The sequence below is a fragment of the Cyphomyrmex costatus genome, unplaced genomic scaffold, assembly GCF_001594065.2.
Source record: "Cyphomyrmex costatus isolate MS0001 unplaced genomic scaffold, Ccosl1.0 scaffold300, whole genome shotgun sequence".
Taxonomy (NCBI): domain Eukaryota; kingdom Metazoa; phylum Arthropoda; class Insecta; order Hymenoptera; family Formicidae; genus Cyphomyrmex; species Cyphomyrmex costatus.
This window is the reverse complement of record NW_017277126.1, coordinates 109,028-125,897: the sequence shown is the minus strand read 5'-3', so window position 1 is coordinate 125,897 and position 16,870 is coordinate 109,028. Positions and strand designations below refer to the sequence as shown.

The 16,870-nt window shown below is 29.5% G+C and overlaps 1 protein-coding gene across 3 annotated transcripts; it reads right to left on the bottom strand.

The window, feature by feature from the left end:
- Nucleotides 1-313: 313 nt before the first annotated feature.
- Sytbeta (Synaptotagmin beta) lies at nucleotides 314-16,360 on the bottom strand. Of its 3 annotated transcripts, none has more exons than XM_018541973.1 (10): nucleotides 16,167-16,360; nucleotides 13,224-13,676; nucleotides 6,955-7,006; nucleotides 4,179-4,401; nucleotides 3,094-3,330; nucleotides 2,677-2,772; nucleotides 2,303-2,576; nucleotides 1,978-2,208; nucleotides 796-963; nucleotides 314-688 (listed from the first exon to the last, which is right to left on the bottom strand). In XM_018541973.1, exons 2-10 carry the CDS (start codon nucleotides 13,383-13,385, stop codon nucleotides 518-520), a joined length of 1,614 nt encoding a protein of 537 aa, XP_018397475.1. In that variant the 5' UTR covers nucleotides 13,386-13,676; nucleotides 16,167-16,360; the 3' UTR covers nucleotides 314-517. The 3 variants fall into 3 exon arrangements, with proteins under 3 accessions (XP_018397475.1, XP_018397474.1, XP_018397472.1); XM_018541972.1 differs by having other exon boundaries at nucleotides 13,224-13,692; nucleotides 16,167-16,184; XM_018541970.1 differs by lacking the exon at nucleotides 16,167-16,360 and adding an exon at nucleotides 13,775-13,808 and having other exon boundaries at nucleotides 13,224-13,692.
- Between the last annotated feature and the right edge of the window lie 510 nt (nucleotides 16,361-16,870).

The following is a 16,870-nucleotide window of genomic DNA, read 5'->3' as shown; positions in this document are numbered from 1 at the left end:
CAAAGAATTTCTATTATAACACATAAATATTTCAAAAATACGTCTCTAAATCGTTTAGGTATCCAAAATTAAGAAATGCGCAGTTGGACTGCGCGTATAGATCAAATTGTTGTGCAATGAATAAAAATAGAAGTATAGTGCTTGTTTTAATCTCTGTTATATGGATATAGATTATTTATATGAATATTATTTTCTTTTCTTCTTATGAACATCGACATTCAAAATACGACGAAATGTTATGGATCTTTAATAGTCATCAATATATCTATAATACGCAGAAGAACGATTTCTGGACGCGTCATGAAATTCTGTTTCTTTTTTTTTTTATATATATTTGTTAAGACACGGGAAATACATATTTTTTTTTTGCCGTTTTACATACAATCGCTATAATTTTCATACGTTATCGATCTTTGTTATGTGACGTAACATGACGATATAGATTGTAATTCCTTCGATGAAGGACGTGAATTTATTCGGGCAATCAAATAACGGTTAGATCGCAACGATGATCAAACTAGCGTAGCGTGTGCCACTCGGCAATTTGCTTCCTCGGAGACTGCGTCATTTGAAGCCAATGTTCTCGTCCTTGACTGTTACCTCTATCCACACTTGTAACCGGCCCAATGATGCAGGATCCAATGATAGCGTTTCCGCCGAATTCACTGCTCGAGTCCATCACGCATATCTTACATAGACATAATTATGTATAAATTAATTTTTTTTATTTCATTTGACTTATGTGTTTATTTGCTAATTATGTATTAAAAAATATATCGACTGTTAAATATATACCTCTATAGCCGACGTTTCAATTAATGAGGCAGGTACATCGAATGACATTGCTTCATTCCAAACAGGATGTGCCGTAGCCTTTCTAACAGCTGTTTTCTTTTTCTTTCTTATTTTTCTTTGTCCACAGAGAAGACTAACTTTCGCAAACGGATCCAATGTTTCTCTGTCCTGCGTCACATATTTAAAGCGCTTATTATTTAAAATAATTACTAAATAATTTGACGATATGCAAGGTGTCCTACCTAACTTGAGTATTTGAAATATCTTGCATGGTTTTTATGATAGAAAAAATGTTTCAGATGAAAATGGAATAAGGGAGATGTATTTTAGTCATGTTGTTTGCCTTTTAAATAATGCAGGCGCCAAAAAGATGTAAATGTTACATCTATTTCTTAAAATGAATTTTTTTTGCACAGCACAATTTCTATAATTATTCTGCATATAAAAGTATTAAAGTAGAAATATCAAAAAATCAATTTTACAAGATATTTTATACTTTATTCACAGAATAATGGGATAAATCAATTAGTATAATGAAAAAAACGCAGTGTAAACTTTTCATAACATTATCGTATTCAGAAAGTTAATATCTATAAAAAAAAGAATACTATTCTTTTTACTTATACCTTTCTAGGCAAAAATTGGCTTCTTTTTAACATTCTCCTTTATATTAAACGTTTTATAATTTTAGCAAATATTTTATAATTCTATAAATTTAGATTTTTGTATTTTTATTATTTATATTTTACGTATGCCAAATATTATAATCAGATTAAAACATGTTACATATCAATCGTTAATGTGATAGTTGGAAGTTGACTATACCAGAGGACCGAAACTGAGAAAAGGTGATGCTCTCCTGTCAAACTTTAAATCGAAATAACTTGTATACTATGTAAAATAATTTTATTATACCATACATCGTTATGTAATATAACTATTATTATGTCAAAATATTTATTTTTTTGTACAAAAATTATGCATATCTCTTTGTTCTCTAATATAAATAATTTTTTTTAACAATCATTGTGCTTATAGTTGGAGATTTATCGAAACATTTCTATTAGTCAAAACCAAGTAAAAAGGTCACGTTTTTTAAAAAGTGATGCATAATTGAAGAAAAAAGGAATCTATTAATTTTATTGATGTAATTATATAATTTTATTATTGTATATATTCTACCTGTACAGGAAACAGATTTCTAGCTTTCATTATGAGAACCGTGAGTCTCTCAGCACTCGGTAAGTAAGATAATGCAACAAAAATCTCTTGAATTTCTTCTGGTGGTTTTTCTTCACTCGTTATTTCACCCCAAACTTCTAGCGAGGAAGTAGATGGTAATTCGAGGGTATCCATGGCTAATTTTACCGAACCCACATTATCGTTTCTTGAAAAACGATCGTTATCAAGTACCTAATCACATAGTTATATGTTATTTCAGATTTCAAATAAATTGGAGAATATTCTATTCTATAAATCATTCTTATACGATGTTTAATGTAATTGCCTTCAAAATTAGAATCTTCTCCTGCATTTCTTCGTAGCTAACGGGGAATTTGAAATGCTGATCAAAAACCGGATTTGGATTATTTCGATACGTTCGTGTTTGTCTTTTCCTGTTGTCCACTTCCGGGATAAGAGTCACCCTAACGTAGGGATCTTTAAAACCACCCTCGTCGCTGCTTGTGAGATTGTGTGCCTCGATCAAATACACGTCTAAATCTGATTTATCAAAGTCATATCTCAAACGCAAATGAAGCCTGCCCAAATGCTTTGCTGGCCTGCGATCACACAAAAATCGATTTTTTTCTTTTTTACGTAACAGAAGACGTCAGTTTAATATCATCAGCAATATTTTATAAGCAAAGTTTTATTATGTACCTGACAGCAGCGCAAAGAAAGACAGGACGTTTTTGATAAAGATCCGGTTGTAAAGAACCAAGCGGAGAAGCAGGCGGCATAGGACTAACGTCGCTGCTACAGAAATAATTAGCTTTATGACATTATCTTGTGTTTTAAATATTAATAAAAGTTCAATAAAATTTTAATAATTTTCATTTATTTTGATAGCACAAATCCGTGCGATCTCTTATTCCTAATCAATGCGTCATAAATCATAATAATATTACACATAAAAATTTTGAAAGCTAATATTATTAGAATATTTATTTAGAAATTTATTTACAGAAAGATAATTATAAGTCGTTCATATTTTTGTCGTATTTTTATCTGAATATTATATATTTCTTTATGCAGAAATAACGTTATTCACTTTTTATAAAGAATTCAAAATATTACCTTATACAAACATGTGGGGACGATGGGATGAGAAGGGGCGATAAGCAACGTCTGGTCTGTTTGGAAGTACCTTGAACGGCATTTTTCTGTGAAGATCCGTAAGTGGAACTTATACCCGTTGCTACGGATGAAGAGGTCTGTGCAGGTGAGGCATTTCCACTTAGCAGGTTGCCCGTATAACTGACAGAACTTGCACAACGTGCATCCAAGGACGCAGCACGGGCTGGCGAAGGAGATCTGTAAAAAATTTCCAAACCACATATACATCCATGTATTATATAAAAAAAGAAGAAATATAGAAACAATAAATTATACAATATTGTAACATTACATTATATATTACATAGCCTAGAAAAATCTTTATCTACCAAATGGTTCAAGAATTTAGAAATAGAAATGAATGTAACAAATTCTATAAAAATATAGTATAGGAGTATAGGTATATAGAAAGTTTTATTAATTATAATAAATAAATTGTGTTATTTATTCAAATAAATAGAATTTTTTACCAGAATATTATAAATACAATATACTAGGCAATTTTAGATTTTAGGTATTTGTAATTTAAATAAAAATTACGTAAATAATTATTATCAATTAAGATGACGACATATAAAGTTGATAAATTACGGCAAGCCGAAACGTACAGTATTGTATTAATTTTATCGTGATTTTATGTACTATAATATATTTTTTATATGTTCGCAACACTAACGGCGATTTTACTCTCATTAAGCATAAATTCTTAAACATTAATAAACATTAACATTAAGCATTAATTCTTTAAACATTATTTTAATTTTACTTTTTTTCACGGAATTATTTTTTTCGTTGTGCTTTTGAACATTTTTGTTTTGGTATGTTTGTGTAAAAATATATTGCATTTTAATTTCATTTTTTCTTTCATGTGATATTATTTTTGATTCTTTTTATTACGTTTTAAAATACATTTACGAAACGGATTTGCGTAAAGATATTGCAAAATATACTTGACGTCTTTTTATTGTATTTTTAATGTCTTTTCTGGTGAATTTTTATATTGTTTTAAATTTTTATATTTTCTATTTTGTATTTTTTGTACTGACCTCGAGCTTCTACCAGGTGGATACGAAGAAGCGGCATGTAAAGATTCATGTTGATGCCGTCCATTTGGATCAAATGTTCTGATTTGAGACGATGATCTCCGATAATTTGAAGAGCAAGATGCACCCTTTAGCAAGGTTTGCAGGTTGATAGACGATTTTCTAGGCAATGTTTCACCGCTACTTTTATCATCGCTTGGATCACTGCGACTTTGATGGGGTAAGCCTCCAAGAGAAATGTATTACATAAAATTAAGCGAATTGAAAAATTACTATACTAATAACTAAAGGAGATAACTTTTGAAAGTCTTGCAATTATGGAGGGATCCTAGTCTACAGCGCTAAGAAATAGGACTTTAAGAATTTTTTTTAACTATGACTCCTAAAATAAACTTTAAATTTTGGGGTATTTTTATTTATTAGTTTATTACAAATTTTGCCAAATGATTTTATTAAAATTTGTCCGAGATATTCTTCATATTGTACGAGGCGTTTCGTGTAATTATAATTTGCTGTTGACATTGTAGAATGTAAAGCCAAACGATCTGAAACAAAAAATAAGGTACATTTTCGTAGGTTATTAATGCCTCTTCTATGTAAACTTCGCTTTAGGTAAAAAATTACAAAATTTTTTTAAGTAAAACTAATATTTAAAGAAAAAGTTTGATTTTTTAATTATTTTTTCAACACGTTTTTTTTATAAAAAAAAAATAGTTTATTATTAACATTTTATTAATTTTATAGATTTACACAAAAAATATAACAGTTATTTTGAATTACCTGAAAGTTAAAGCCAATCCGATTATTAGTTTTTGTATTATGTCAACGATTATTAGTTTTTGTATTATGTCAACGGATTTGAAAAAAATACGATTTCGTGAAAAACACATTTAAAGTTTTAGATACTTATTTATACACACAGTTTTATATACTTACAGTTAATTTCTGGTTAATCTGCTATTCCTGGTCCATAAAATATATCTTCTACTTCCTCAAAAAAGTTCTTTTGCTTCTACGTTGCTTTGGTCAGCAATAAAACTTCTTTTTGTAATTTCAGCGATCTTTATTTCTGCTCGTGCGAGTTGCTGTTTGGCTGCGTAATCCGCAAACATTGTTGATCAATAATTATGTTCATTGTCTCTATAACTTTCAGAATTATTACGTAACTCTCATTAAAGACTCTCACAGCCAAATATGCACAAGATTCGATCACTTTGGGCCAATTTTTCTGATAACAGATCTTCATAGTTAGATTTTATTGCCTTTTGGACATCTACATGAAGTGATGGATCGTGATTAAATTCTGAAAGATTATTAGCGGCTTCAGCGCGACGCCATTTGCACCAGCTGTCCGCTCCCGGTGGACAGTACACTGAAAAAAGAGTTTGATAATAGCTATACAAATATTTAGTGAAATAATGCCAATTAAATGTTTTTGGTTAATATAATTAAACATAATTTTACCTTTACAAACATTTAATAAATATTACCAAATGGTATTATCAATATGGTAATACTTATTAAATATTTGTAAAGGTAAAATTATGTTTATGGTTAATTATGGTTAATTATATTAACCAAATATTTAATTAGCATTATTTGACTAAACATTTGATAGTTATTACCAAACTCTTTCTTCATATGTGTACATATGCTGTGGTTTCTCATTTATAGAGCACTTATGGTAAAATATAGCTCATATTGTTTCTTTCTCATTTCATCTACGGAATGCGAATTTTGTCAGATAGCTAAACCATACTAAATTGTTAAATCTTTTATTAAAGAATCGGTTAATTTTCCTTTGCCTCCTAATTTTTCCACTTTCTTTTCGTTTCGAAGGCGTGAACCCATTTTTTTCTGTACGTGGCCAACGCACTCATTCTCTTTTACTAATTTTCCTTAGTAAGGATTGAGATTTAAAGTTGCTTTAAAAGTTTTAGAGTTACCATCACCAATGTAAATTATATATTTGACTCCAAATTTCTCCTCTGATCTTGAAAACATTTCGTTTATTGCGTCTACATCCATTTTACCAGAGGATTCAGAATGATTAACATGTCATTCATTTTTATGATTTTCAGTCCAATTTTCGTAATCTCTTTCTCTTCGATACCTTTCTTATTTTTCCAAAAAGTACATGACTAACAATAGCCAAATAAAGAACTGAAACCCTGCTTTTTCCAAGAACCATTCCAAGAAGAATTCCTCTTCTATGCTTTCTTTCCACGGTATATATTAAATACGTCCGTTCAAGCCAATGTTCCAGAAAGAATTAAATTTGAAAGATCACTGAGATTCTAATCGTTATAGCCGTTGTGTTTAAATAGATACACACATATTTAAGTTTATTGTATATGTAAAAAATTTTATTGTATATATAAGAAACCCTGTTTCTTTTGTTGGACGTTTAGGGTCCTTGCTGGAGTCTGCACTGAGCGTGGATCCCTTACCTAACGGCTACTTACTAAATCGCTTATATATTCGTCAATTTTTCGAATTTTAAAACCTAATACTTTACTGTTTTACTATCAGAAAATGAAAAAAAATTTTCGATAATTTTTTAAGGTTTTAGACTCCCTCCTTTAGGACCCTCCTTATGCGTGACGATAATTTATTATAAATTTATTCTTAATGAAGTTATATTCATAAGAATGAACGATATTTCACACGCATTAAATCAAGAAAGAATTAAATGAATAATAATATATACGCGAAATAGTTGCATTAGAAATTATCAGATACCTTAAATATATATGTTTTTAAAAGCATTTATAATTACCCGATTCGGTTACCAACGATTGCACCGTTTGTTGCTCCTTCGTGACGATTGACTAAAATAAAAAATTAGAAACATTAAAATTTTCTTTACTAAGTATACCAACAATAAATTAATAGGAAGCTAGTGTGTTGGATTTATTTTTTATTCAATTCAACGTGCTTTACACTCACTAAATATTCGCTGAATAGATTTTTCATTAAGTATATATAGCAACGCATGCGAACGTGTAATTCTCACTCCACTTTTGCTTTAATTGGAGAACTTTATGCTTTTAGTACTTTAACATCCCAGTATCCGATTTACCATGAACATAAAAGAGAATGAACTGTTCCCCTTCCTAGATGTTCTTATTTCAAAAAAGGCTGATACTCTGGGGGTCATTTTAAATATACAGAAAGCCAACCATGAATCACACCATTCAGTACAAAAACAGGCGGTAATCCACTTATTTGTGTATAAAGCATTAAGTATATTTTAAGATAAAAAAGAAACCTGCAGACAAAACTCAATCACATGAAACCTTGCAATGAAATGGATACATTAAGGGGATATAAACAGTACAATTAGCAAACACAGAATCAGGGTAAAGAACAGAACGAGTTAAACAAGAGAAGTTTTTGTAGCCTCCCATACGTATTTATTAAGAAACAAAATACCGGATCGGTATAGTGATATTCAATACTGTTCAATACTGATATCGAGATATATTCTCGACAAAAACAAGTGATTAATAAAATTTTCTCGCCTAGACTCGCTTCTCGAGATTCTCGAATCTTATACCGAGACATTCAAGAATATCGATTTTTATCTCATGTTATTTATTTGAGATATTCATTTAATAATCAAGCAGCACATTATCTAGATATTTCTCCGACTTTTTCAAGACGAGACAAGACGAGAAAAACAAATATGATAATTTCGGAAATGTTACTTGAAATGATACGAGAATTCTTGTTGTACTCATGTAATGATAGATCTTGATAGCTCTAACGAAGTAGTAAGTATTGTATATAATTATAAATACTTCTTAAAGAAAAATATGATTTTTAATTTGATATTGTCTTAAGGGTAATTCTTCAGATGGCGACAATATAACCAAATGATTCATTTAAAGTTTCAAAGTGTCTTCCATAAGCACTTAATAAGAACGAACCTTTGAATTATGAAGCTAGGAAGAGGAAGGGACTCAAAGATACCAACTTCGTGTTTCATCGCAACGAGAGGGTAGGTAGTAGTTACGTGAGGTCGCTAGAAGCTGCCTTTGACGGATCGATATTTGGAAGAGTACGAACGGAATCCACGGTTCCGCCCAACAAACCAAAACGTCAAAATCATCATTTTCTTATCGGCTATATATTATATCATCGATTAAGATCTATTTATATTTGTTTCATACGAAAATTATAACATAAAGAATCTAAGTGTGAGATATGTAAATATATATATACTAATCAACAAATCTTCTCATATAAGTTTTACTAGAACAATGCTATTGTTAACATTATTTGATGCTTTACGAATTCGACAAGTGCTTCAATTTATTTTTAAAAGACCCATAAATGTGTATGATGAATAAAGAAACTCGCATTGTGTAATCGTACTTTTCCATAATTTATCGAGCTACGGCGCATATTTCATCGTCAAAGAAATTGCTACTGCGTACGAGGGACATAAATTTATTATTGATAACAAAGAAAAAAAAGACTCTCTTCAAACGTTGAACGTATAACAGCTATGCTTATTAATTTAATTTAATACTGAATTTTATTTGTCTTCTTCGTGAATTTACAGAATTGGATTTAAATTTCGACATTTTCCTCGCTTTTTATGTGTTTCCTCGTATTCGAGATTACTTAACAATTGAAGATAGTTTTTTTACTTTTAATTATTGGATTATACATGGGAATTTCATATAAATTTCATAATGATTTCAAGGATTCTGTCCCACGATTACATTAAGTGATTACCCCCTTGGACTGATCTGTGAAAAATGTGAATGCTAACCAAAAAGTTTGATATTTGCTGAAACGTTTGAATAATTTAAATAAACTTTTGTATGTATTACATTTAAATCACGTCATAATTTTTTACACTTGTAAAGTGCGTCATTATTCTCATTAGCTTCTTTTAAATTTAGTATTGATGAATAAAGACATATGAAATCGATACTATCAACAAACTATATAGAAATTATTTATCTTAATTTAACATTGATTGTTGATTTTCGTTTCTAATTAAAATGACTGTACTTTTTATTATTTATTTGTATTTAAATAAATTATAAGAAGTCTTAGTTAAAATTTAAGTTAATTTCAGTTACCCGACGAATTTAACTTGTTAAATATGCGTTTTGTCTTTAGAGAATAAAACTATTAATTTTGTATGTTAAACGTTTAATATAGTAATAAAATACAAACATTAGCTACATGCATGAATGTACGCAGAATTTCAGTCGAGGGAGGGGAGAAGGTGAAATTTTTATCTTCACATAAAATTTATTAAACTATACTTATTTAGAAATCGTTTTTAAGGATATTTCAACAAAATTTCTTAATATTTCTTCTTCCAGCTTCTCTCTTTTTCTTCGCAAATACCGTTTTTCTATGCTTAATTTATGAGGGTGATTTTCCAACATTGTTGCTTGCAATCAGGTTTTCATTTTTTGCAATGTAGTAAAAGATCTTTTAATGATGCTCGTTGTGCACAGTTAGACTAAGGATATACTTATATAAGGCACGTTTTATCGCTAGGAAGACAGTTTCGGCTTTTTTTTTACATTTCTGTTTTAATTTCAAATCCTTTTTTTAAATTTTCCCTCTAGAAAATATACTATAACTCAAAATATATCTACCATAACTTTTTGTAAAAAAAAAAAAACTATTCTAATTATGAGATAATTAGAAAAAAATGCTTTCTTTTTAAATCTTTTAATGTTATATTCAACATAATAAAAGGGTATAGTGCAAATAATGAAAAAGTCGGCAATTTCCTATCTTTTTCATTATTTGCACTATACCCTTTTATTATCTTGAAATATCGATGCTTCAGTGTGAAGCAATTAAAAAAATCTAACAATAAGTAAAGAATTATCAGTGACCTTTTCTTAATTCTTTACTGGATTGAAATGTATAAACCATATTGAAGAATTTTACAACAATTGCAAAACTGCTACTTCTGCTAAACATAGCCAATGATTTTCATAATTTAATATTTTTTCTTGCCCAAATTTAGGGGAATAAGCGCCTCTTCTGCTTTTCCCTGTATACACCTATAATTACACGCATATAGATTTTGAATAAATATCAAAACGAGGTAAAAAAACAAAAACGCCGATAAAATTTAAGTAAAACTGTCATAATAACATTAATCGTTTTATGCAAATTAAAGTTGTCTCGACAATACATACGTGTACGAAGAAACGTGAAATTGTAAAATTACGATATTAAAAATTCATATATGCATAATATAAAATTTTCTTTCTTTTTCTCCCCACAAAACTTTTTTTGTTACGACGTTCGCTTTAATTTTTGCCTCATGGTAGAAAAATGAACTGCCTTTTATCATGCAAATTTTGTCCGACACAGTGTTGACGGCTACATAGCATACTGGAACAAAGTTCCTTGTAGTAGATAAAACATTCCATATCTGGAATGAAGCCCCATATATACGTAAGAGACGCGTAGAATAGTCGAGAGCGAACGATGAGCTCACACAGGGTGAAGCAGGGAGTAAAATATGTTCACTTGAAAAATATATCATCTTCCATGAATACTAAAGGCAGAATATAGTATAATCATGATTAAAATAAGTGCAAATTGCAGTAAAAGAAAAGCGATACAATGAGGGTGCGAAAAACGTGCAAAAATTAGATTTAAATCTATATTAATAATAAATCGTTTTTATTATTCTTAAATCTATTAATTTTATAAATTCAAATTTAATTATGGATAATTAAAGTTATGTACTATTAAATATTTTAAAATATGTAATAATGCAAGTTAAAAAAGACGCTTCTTCGAAAGATAAATTTTTTAGTATTAAATTTGCTTGCAAAGTATTTCATTTAAAATTATATGATTTCATACATATAAAACAAGAAATGTTTTTTCAACATCGAAATTTAATTAAATTTCTATAATCAAATTAAACGTAGAAACGAAAAATTACTTTGTATGCTTGATCAATTATATATTATACCGCTGTAAAAGTTGTTCTTATAAAAAGATTTACTTTTAAGTTATTACTTCTGTATAATTTTTTTTCGTTTCTATATGTATAATTTTTTTACTAATTTTTTTTAACATTAAAAATTGTTTCTATAAAAATTATTTATTTATTTTTATTGATATATTATCTATTTAAAAAAATAGTTTTTTTTTAAATTTACAAATCATTATATTTATTAAATTATTTGGACATAAATACACGTTAACTTTCATTTGAATATATTTACATATATTACGTTAATATTTCTAAATTTTTATGTTCTAATTTATTCTATTATCTATATTTTACTAACAAGCCAGTAATCTATCAAATAATACAATACAAAATTCGATCTCATAAGGCTATTTTTATGTGTCTTTTAGACAGTTCTCACAAAAGTGTCTTTGAAATGTCATTTAGACGTTGTATATAAGAATTCCAAATTTGCACTTATAGTCAAAACTGTCTTTTGGGTAAACCAACGCCAGTAATAGTTATACTCTTTCTATAAGGAGTTTTAAAATTCAATTTACTTCTAGTGATTCCATTACATATGATTAATATCTCGATAAACTTATGTAAGTTTTATTTCAGAATTTTATTTTTTCACACACACATGATTTTTTATAAATTCCAATCCCCGTATTTTTTCAAGTTTCAATATTCTTTATAAATATTATCAAAGTCAAATGTTCCTGAAAATAAAATATTATAAAATTGCATATCAAAAAGGTAACATTACTTGCAAAATAAAGAGCAATTATAATTATGATATATTCATGTAAAATTAGTTGCACGTGCGACGTAAAATCGTCGCGAAATACAAGGAAACAGTAAAGTGTAAAGTGGCATACCGAAGTCCGTACTAAGACGCAACAAGTGCATTCAGATTTCCGAAGTGTTGAGGGTACATAGCACTATCGTGTGCGTCTAAAGTTTTCGTGAATAATCTAATGTGACACTTTTTGTGATTTTTGTTTTAAACAAAATTAAAAAAATATAAAGAAGAACTCAATTTTCTAGATATTTTTTTGAATCTGAAGTATAGCTTGTTTGAAATTAAAGTGTTTTTTTTACTTAATTTTTAATTCTTGAAAACTATTTATTTATTAAAAATAACAAAGATTTCAGGTAATAAATATGTAAATATAAATTAATTGAGTATGGTATAATGAAAATGTATTTTTCATATAAAATAGAAAATATGAAATATAGATATATGTAAATACCCTAGAAAAATTTATTAAAAATACAAAATATAGTGTCTTTTATTATCTTGAAGAAAATAAAATTGAAACGCGCACGTAAACTGGATAGAAAGGAAACTTATGCAAGTATAAACGAAACTTTTCAAATATATAAATTAGAATAAAATGTAATTTTTTAAAACACGTCACTCTTACATTTGATCAAAGATGGGTAAAAATATAAAAATTTAAATTTAATGACAAAATACGAAATACTTTCTAAATTGTATTTAAATGTTTATATAATATACTTTTTAAACAAATATTTAAATACAAAATATAAAATGACAAAATACTATTTTCCTATTTAAAATTATCTAATGCATCAGGGATGAGCGAAAAACGTTAAAAACTGCATCATGTGCTGTGGAATTTCATAGTTTATAATAAGTTGAAATTCTTATTCACTGTTTCATATTCTCCATTTCTTTGATTATAAACGAAGCTCTGTATTTTTATTTATTGATATTTTTTCACCTATGCTGTTTGAGCTTTTAATGAGAAGTGAATGTTGAGATACAATGTTAGATTGAGTCAACAATGGTGCGTTTTTAACATTCATATAAAAATTTACATAATTTAAATGAAGGTTTTTATAAATGAAATTTAAAATACAAATATTTAAATATTTAAAAAAGTATTTAAATGTAAAATACAAACACAAAATATATTTAAATACGTATTTTATTAAAAACATCTATTTCAAATACTGCTCATCCCCGCATTGACTTAAAGTTTTGATCTTTATTTTTGCCAGGAAAAGTCATTAACAAATATTTAACATTTTCTACAATTCTAAAATATACAACTGTATACCTCCAAACTGGTCGAAGTTGTACTGTCGCCACTATCGGTATTAGCAATGAGCTGCCATCGCCTGCCTTTTGGGACCCATTTACCCTTAATCATCGCTATTCCTGTCATTGCGCCGATCTTAGTAGCCGCGCTTCCGCTCGATGCTTTCTTTTTGTCTGACATGTTTTTATCGCCAGTTGCAGCACTATCATCGCTGCTTCCGCATCCGCCGCATAATTCCAGGACATCACCCAGAACCTCTGACAATTTGTCCGGCACTTTGACGAATGTGTGTAAAACTGTCTGAGTTCAAGGAAGTTATGAGAGTCTGCTGACTTGATTCTTGATTTACTGTACGTCCTCTATTGTTTCCTCGATTGATACGCGCAATTTTCAATTTAACACAGCAAAATCTCTCCCGGGATAATTAACAAAAAGATGTCAGTGACCTACATCTGATCAACATATTATATACTGCTTTTGTTTGTACCTGTAATCGTGAAACTTTTGTGATCACTTGCGCTTAACACTTGAATGCGATTCCACTACTTTAGTAATCAATTCCGAAGTACCTTGCACGATTCTCGAACAAACACAAGAGTTTACATTCGTTCCGAGTATTTGGAAAGTGACGCCAGTTTTCCGAACGAACGATTAGGAAACAATTCGAATTTATGTCGACTTAAAATAACAATTTCATAGAAATCCGCACATGAATCTCTCTGTCCTTTTTAATGAAAATCAATATTTATTTACTCACTCAACTATTAACGCAAGTAAATTTTCACATAAATTAATAGTATAAAAGCTTTTAGTAGAAGTGCTATTAATACCCTCCGCTCACCCCTCTAAAGCTTTTATTATAATATTATAAATGTTACAAGCTGAAAGAAGAATCTATCAAGTAGATTGATCAAACGTCAAGGTAAGTTATTAAAGATAGGAAACAATTAAATATATTTAACACGTTATATTTGTTATTAGAATTTGTGATAATTGATTCGATTAATAATCTTGCATGTATATAATACTTAAAAATAATCTTGCATCGACAAATAGTATTTTCAATATTTCGCAGTTTGTCATTTTGTTCACTGTCAATAAAATCAGTTACATTAATTAACGATTTGAAATAATAAAAATGCATTTGCCTACAGCATAATTCGCTTTCGTTAAATAAATCAGTTGCGTCACGATATTGTACCTTTGCGGTTGATTAATTATCTCGTTACTTTACGTCCGATTCAGATATAGCCCCGACATAGTAGGTATATAATACTTTCATTATCAATCGATATACATTTATACGATTAGTTCAGATTTTTCTTGACTTGCGAAAAATTAAATTAGAGACACGTATATTTTTAAAAATACAAGTTCATGCTTTTAATATGAATATTAGATTTTTTAAAGAAAAGTATTAGATGGTTCATAATAATCCATTTAGCTTATAAATTGGAAAATTTGAATGATTAACATATGCTATTAAAATTGTATAAACTAATATAATTACTACTTTGATATTGAGTAAATAACACAACCCGACATGAGTTTTGACCCAGAAACAGCAGTACGCAATCACCAAATTTTTAACATACTAAAAACAAATCCGTAGCCCAAATTGCTTCATTACGTTAAGTTTACGAGTTCTAACTTTATAGTTTCAAGAGAAGGCCTATTTCGGGCATTTTTAGAATATCTCGCGTAAACCTAATGTGAAAGAGAAATATGGATTGCGGATTTGACTTCAGCATGAAACAGATTTACGAGATATTCGAACTTATTCAAAAGAGACTTTTTTGAAATCTTAAAGTTAAAATATTTTAGAAATTTTATATAATAGAGCAATTTAGGCTACGAATTTATTTTTAGTGTGCCCTTCATTATTTATGATTACACATTGCCGTTTCTAAGTCAAAAACATAATATTTTTTGTAGGTTTGTGTAATGGTAATTCTGTAATATACATACAACGTTTATTGAACACAGCTATATGTTCTGAAAATGATCGAATATTAATTTTACATAACTTACATTTACATATCATTGAATTTAATTTAAAGCACATAAAAATTTTCTATGTAAAGAATTATTCTGAAATTTAAGTTGTTAACACGTCACCAAGTACTAAATAGTTTATTCAAAATTTATTTTTTTGTTCTTATTTTAGAACATTATTTTGAAGAAATTATTAATATTATTAGATCTCTCTTGCGCGCTGTCCTAATTTTTTTGAATGTCACGTCAATTACTAGATTTGCTCGTCATGAAGATCTTTGTAGTATAAAGCATTTAATAAAAAAAAACTAAGTTTTAATAAATACTATGAAAACCAAATAGGCAGTGCAGACTCACATATTACTCGATAATTCTTCTAATCAACTAAAATTGATTTTATTCTTATTGACGTATCTACTTAGATTTCTCGATAGAATTATATATTGTCGTTATCTGGTGATAAAATTGAGGAAATTAATCCAAGCCAGATAACAATTAAATTATACTATCATTATTTGTAGTTTGGATTTAAATTTCTCAAATATGATATTACCATTATTTTTTTGTATTTATCCATTTTTGTCCTACTCTATAAATTTATCTTGTTCAATAAGATTTCAACATAATTCTTGCTTTGCTCTTCACAATCATTATTCTCTATTAATCGCGTATAAAACTGAATAAAGGAATATCTGATTTCATTACGGTTCAGTGGTCGTGCACGGCCGCAGCTCGTTACTCTACTCGTAGTCTGATCCAATTAATTTTACGTCACTGCCAATTTGATCTCTCTCTCTCTTTCTATTAAGAACGAAATAAATATCTGAACCGAATAGCAAATTACGATTAGTTAGACGCCATGCTGACACGATTCATTTGTCAGTCGCCCGAGTAGTAACAAATAGGCGAACAACTTCGGTTTCATGACGCGCAGTAATATTTAAGTAATATTATTTGTATTTTTACTCTCGTTGAAATCTCGATACACTATTAGTTGTACAACGATCGCGTTACAATCGGTTACAATTACCACCCAGTCACAATTTATTCAAGCACTCTCGCGTAACGAAAATACGAGATATCTTTGATTCCGTTCTTGATACGTCTATCACGACCTGATATGGATGTGTGTTACTGGGTATCACACACTGTACCGCGATACTGGGCTAGCCCGACTGACTTTATACGCGCCCGACCATTGCCAGGGCTCGTGCACCACCAGAAAACGATTCGCTGTTGAGCGTAGCTGGTAGCTGGGGGTAGTACTGGGGACTGGGGGTGGTGGGCGGCCGATTTCGCCACCGAAGGATGCAGAGAGAGAGAGAGAGAGAGAGAGAGAGAGAGAGGGAGGGAGGTGGGAGACAGAGATCCTTATAGGGACGGAAGACGGAAGAGAGGATGGATATCGAGCATGAAGATGAGACAGGAAAGGGTGCGTGCGTCGCAACAGGTTACATCTCAGGGACGACGACAATTCTGGGGGAATGATCAGGGCCGTTTAAACCAGGGATCAACAGTGTTACTGAGACGGTCACCATGCAAGGGCAGTCAACGATGGTCTTTAAAAATAATTATACAAATGATTTTCATATTGATTATAGACGTTTTTACTATACCGTGATGTCACGAGACTCTCTCTCTCTCTCTCTCTCTCTCTCTCTCTCTCTCTC

What these genes read in the sequence shown, in the direction of transcription:
- Sytbeta (XM_018541973.1), bottom strand. Translation starts at nt 13,385, where the DNA reads ATGTCAGACAAAAAGAAAGCATCGAGCGGAAGCGCGGCTACTAAGATC. An exon ending in ATCGTTGGTAACCGAATCGG is followed by an intron (nt 4,402 to 6,954) that starts GTAATTATAAAT and finishes TTTCTCTTGGAG; the next exon opens with GCTTACCCCATCAAAGTCGC. An exon ending in AGAAGATTCTAATTTTGAAG is followed by an intron (nt 2,209 to 2,302) that starts GCAATTACATTA and finishes CTATGTGATTAG; the next exon opens with GTACTTGATAACGATCGTTT.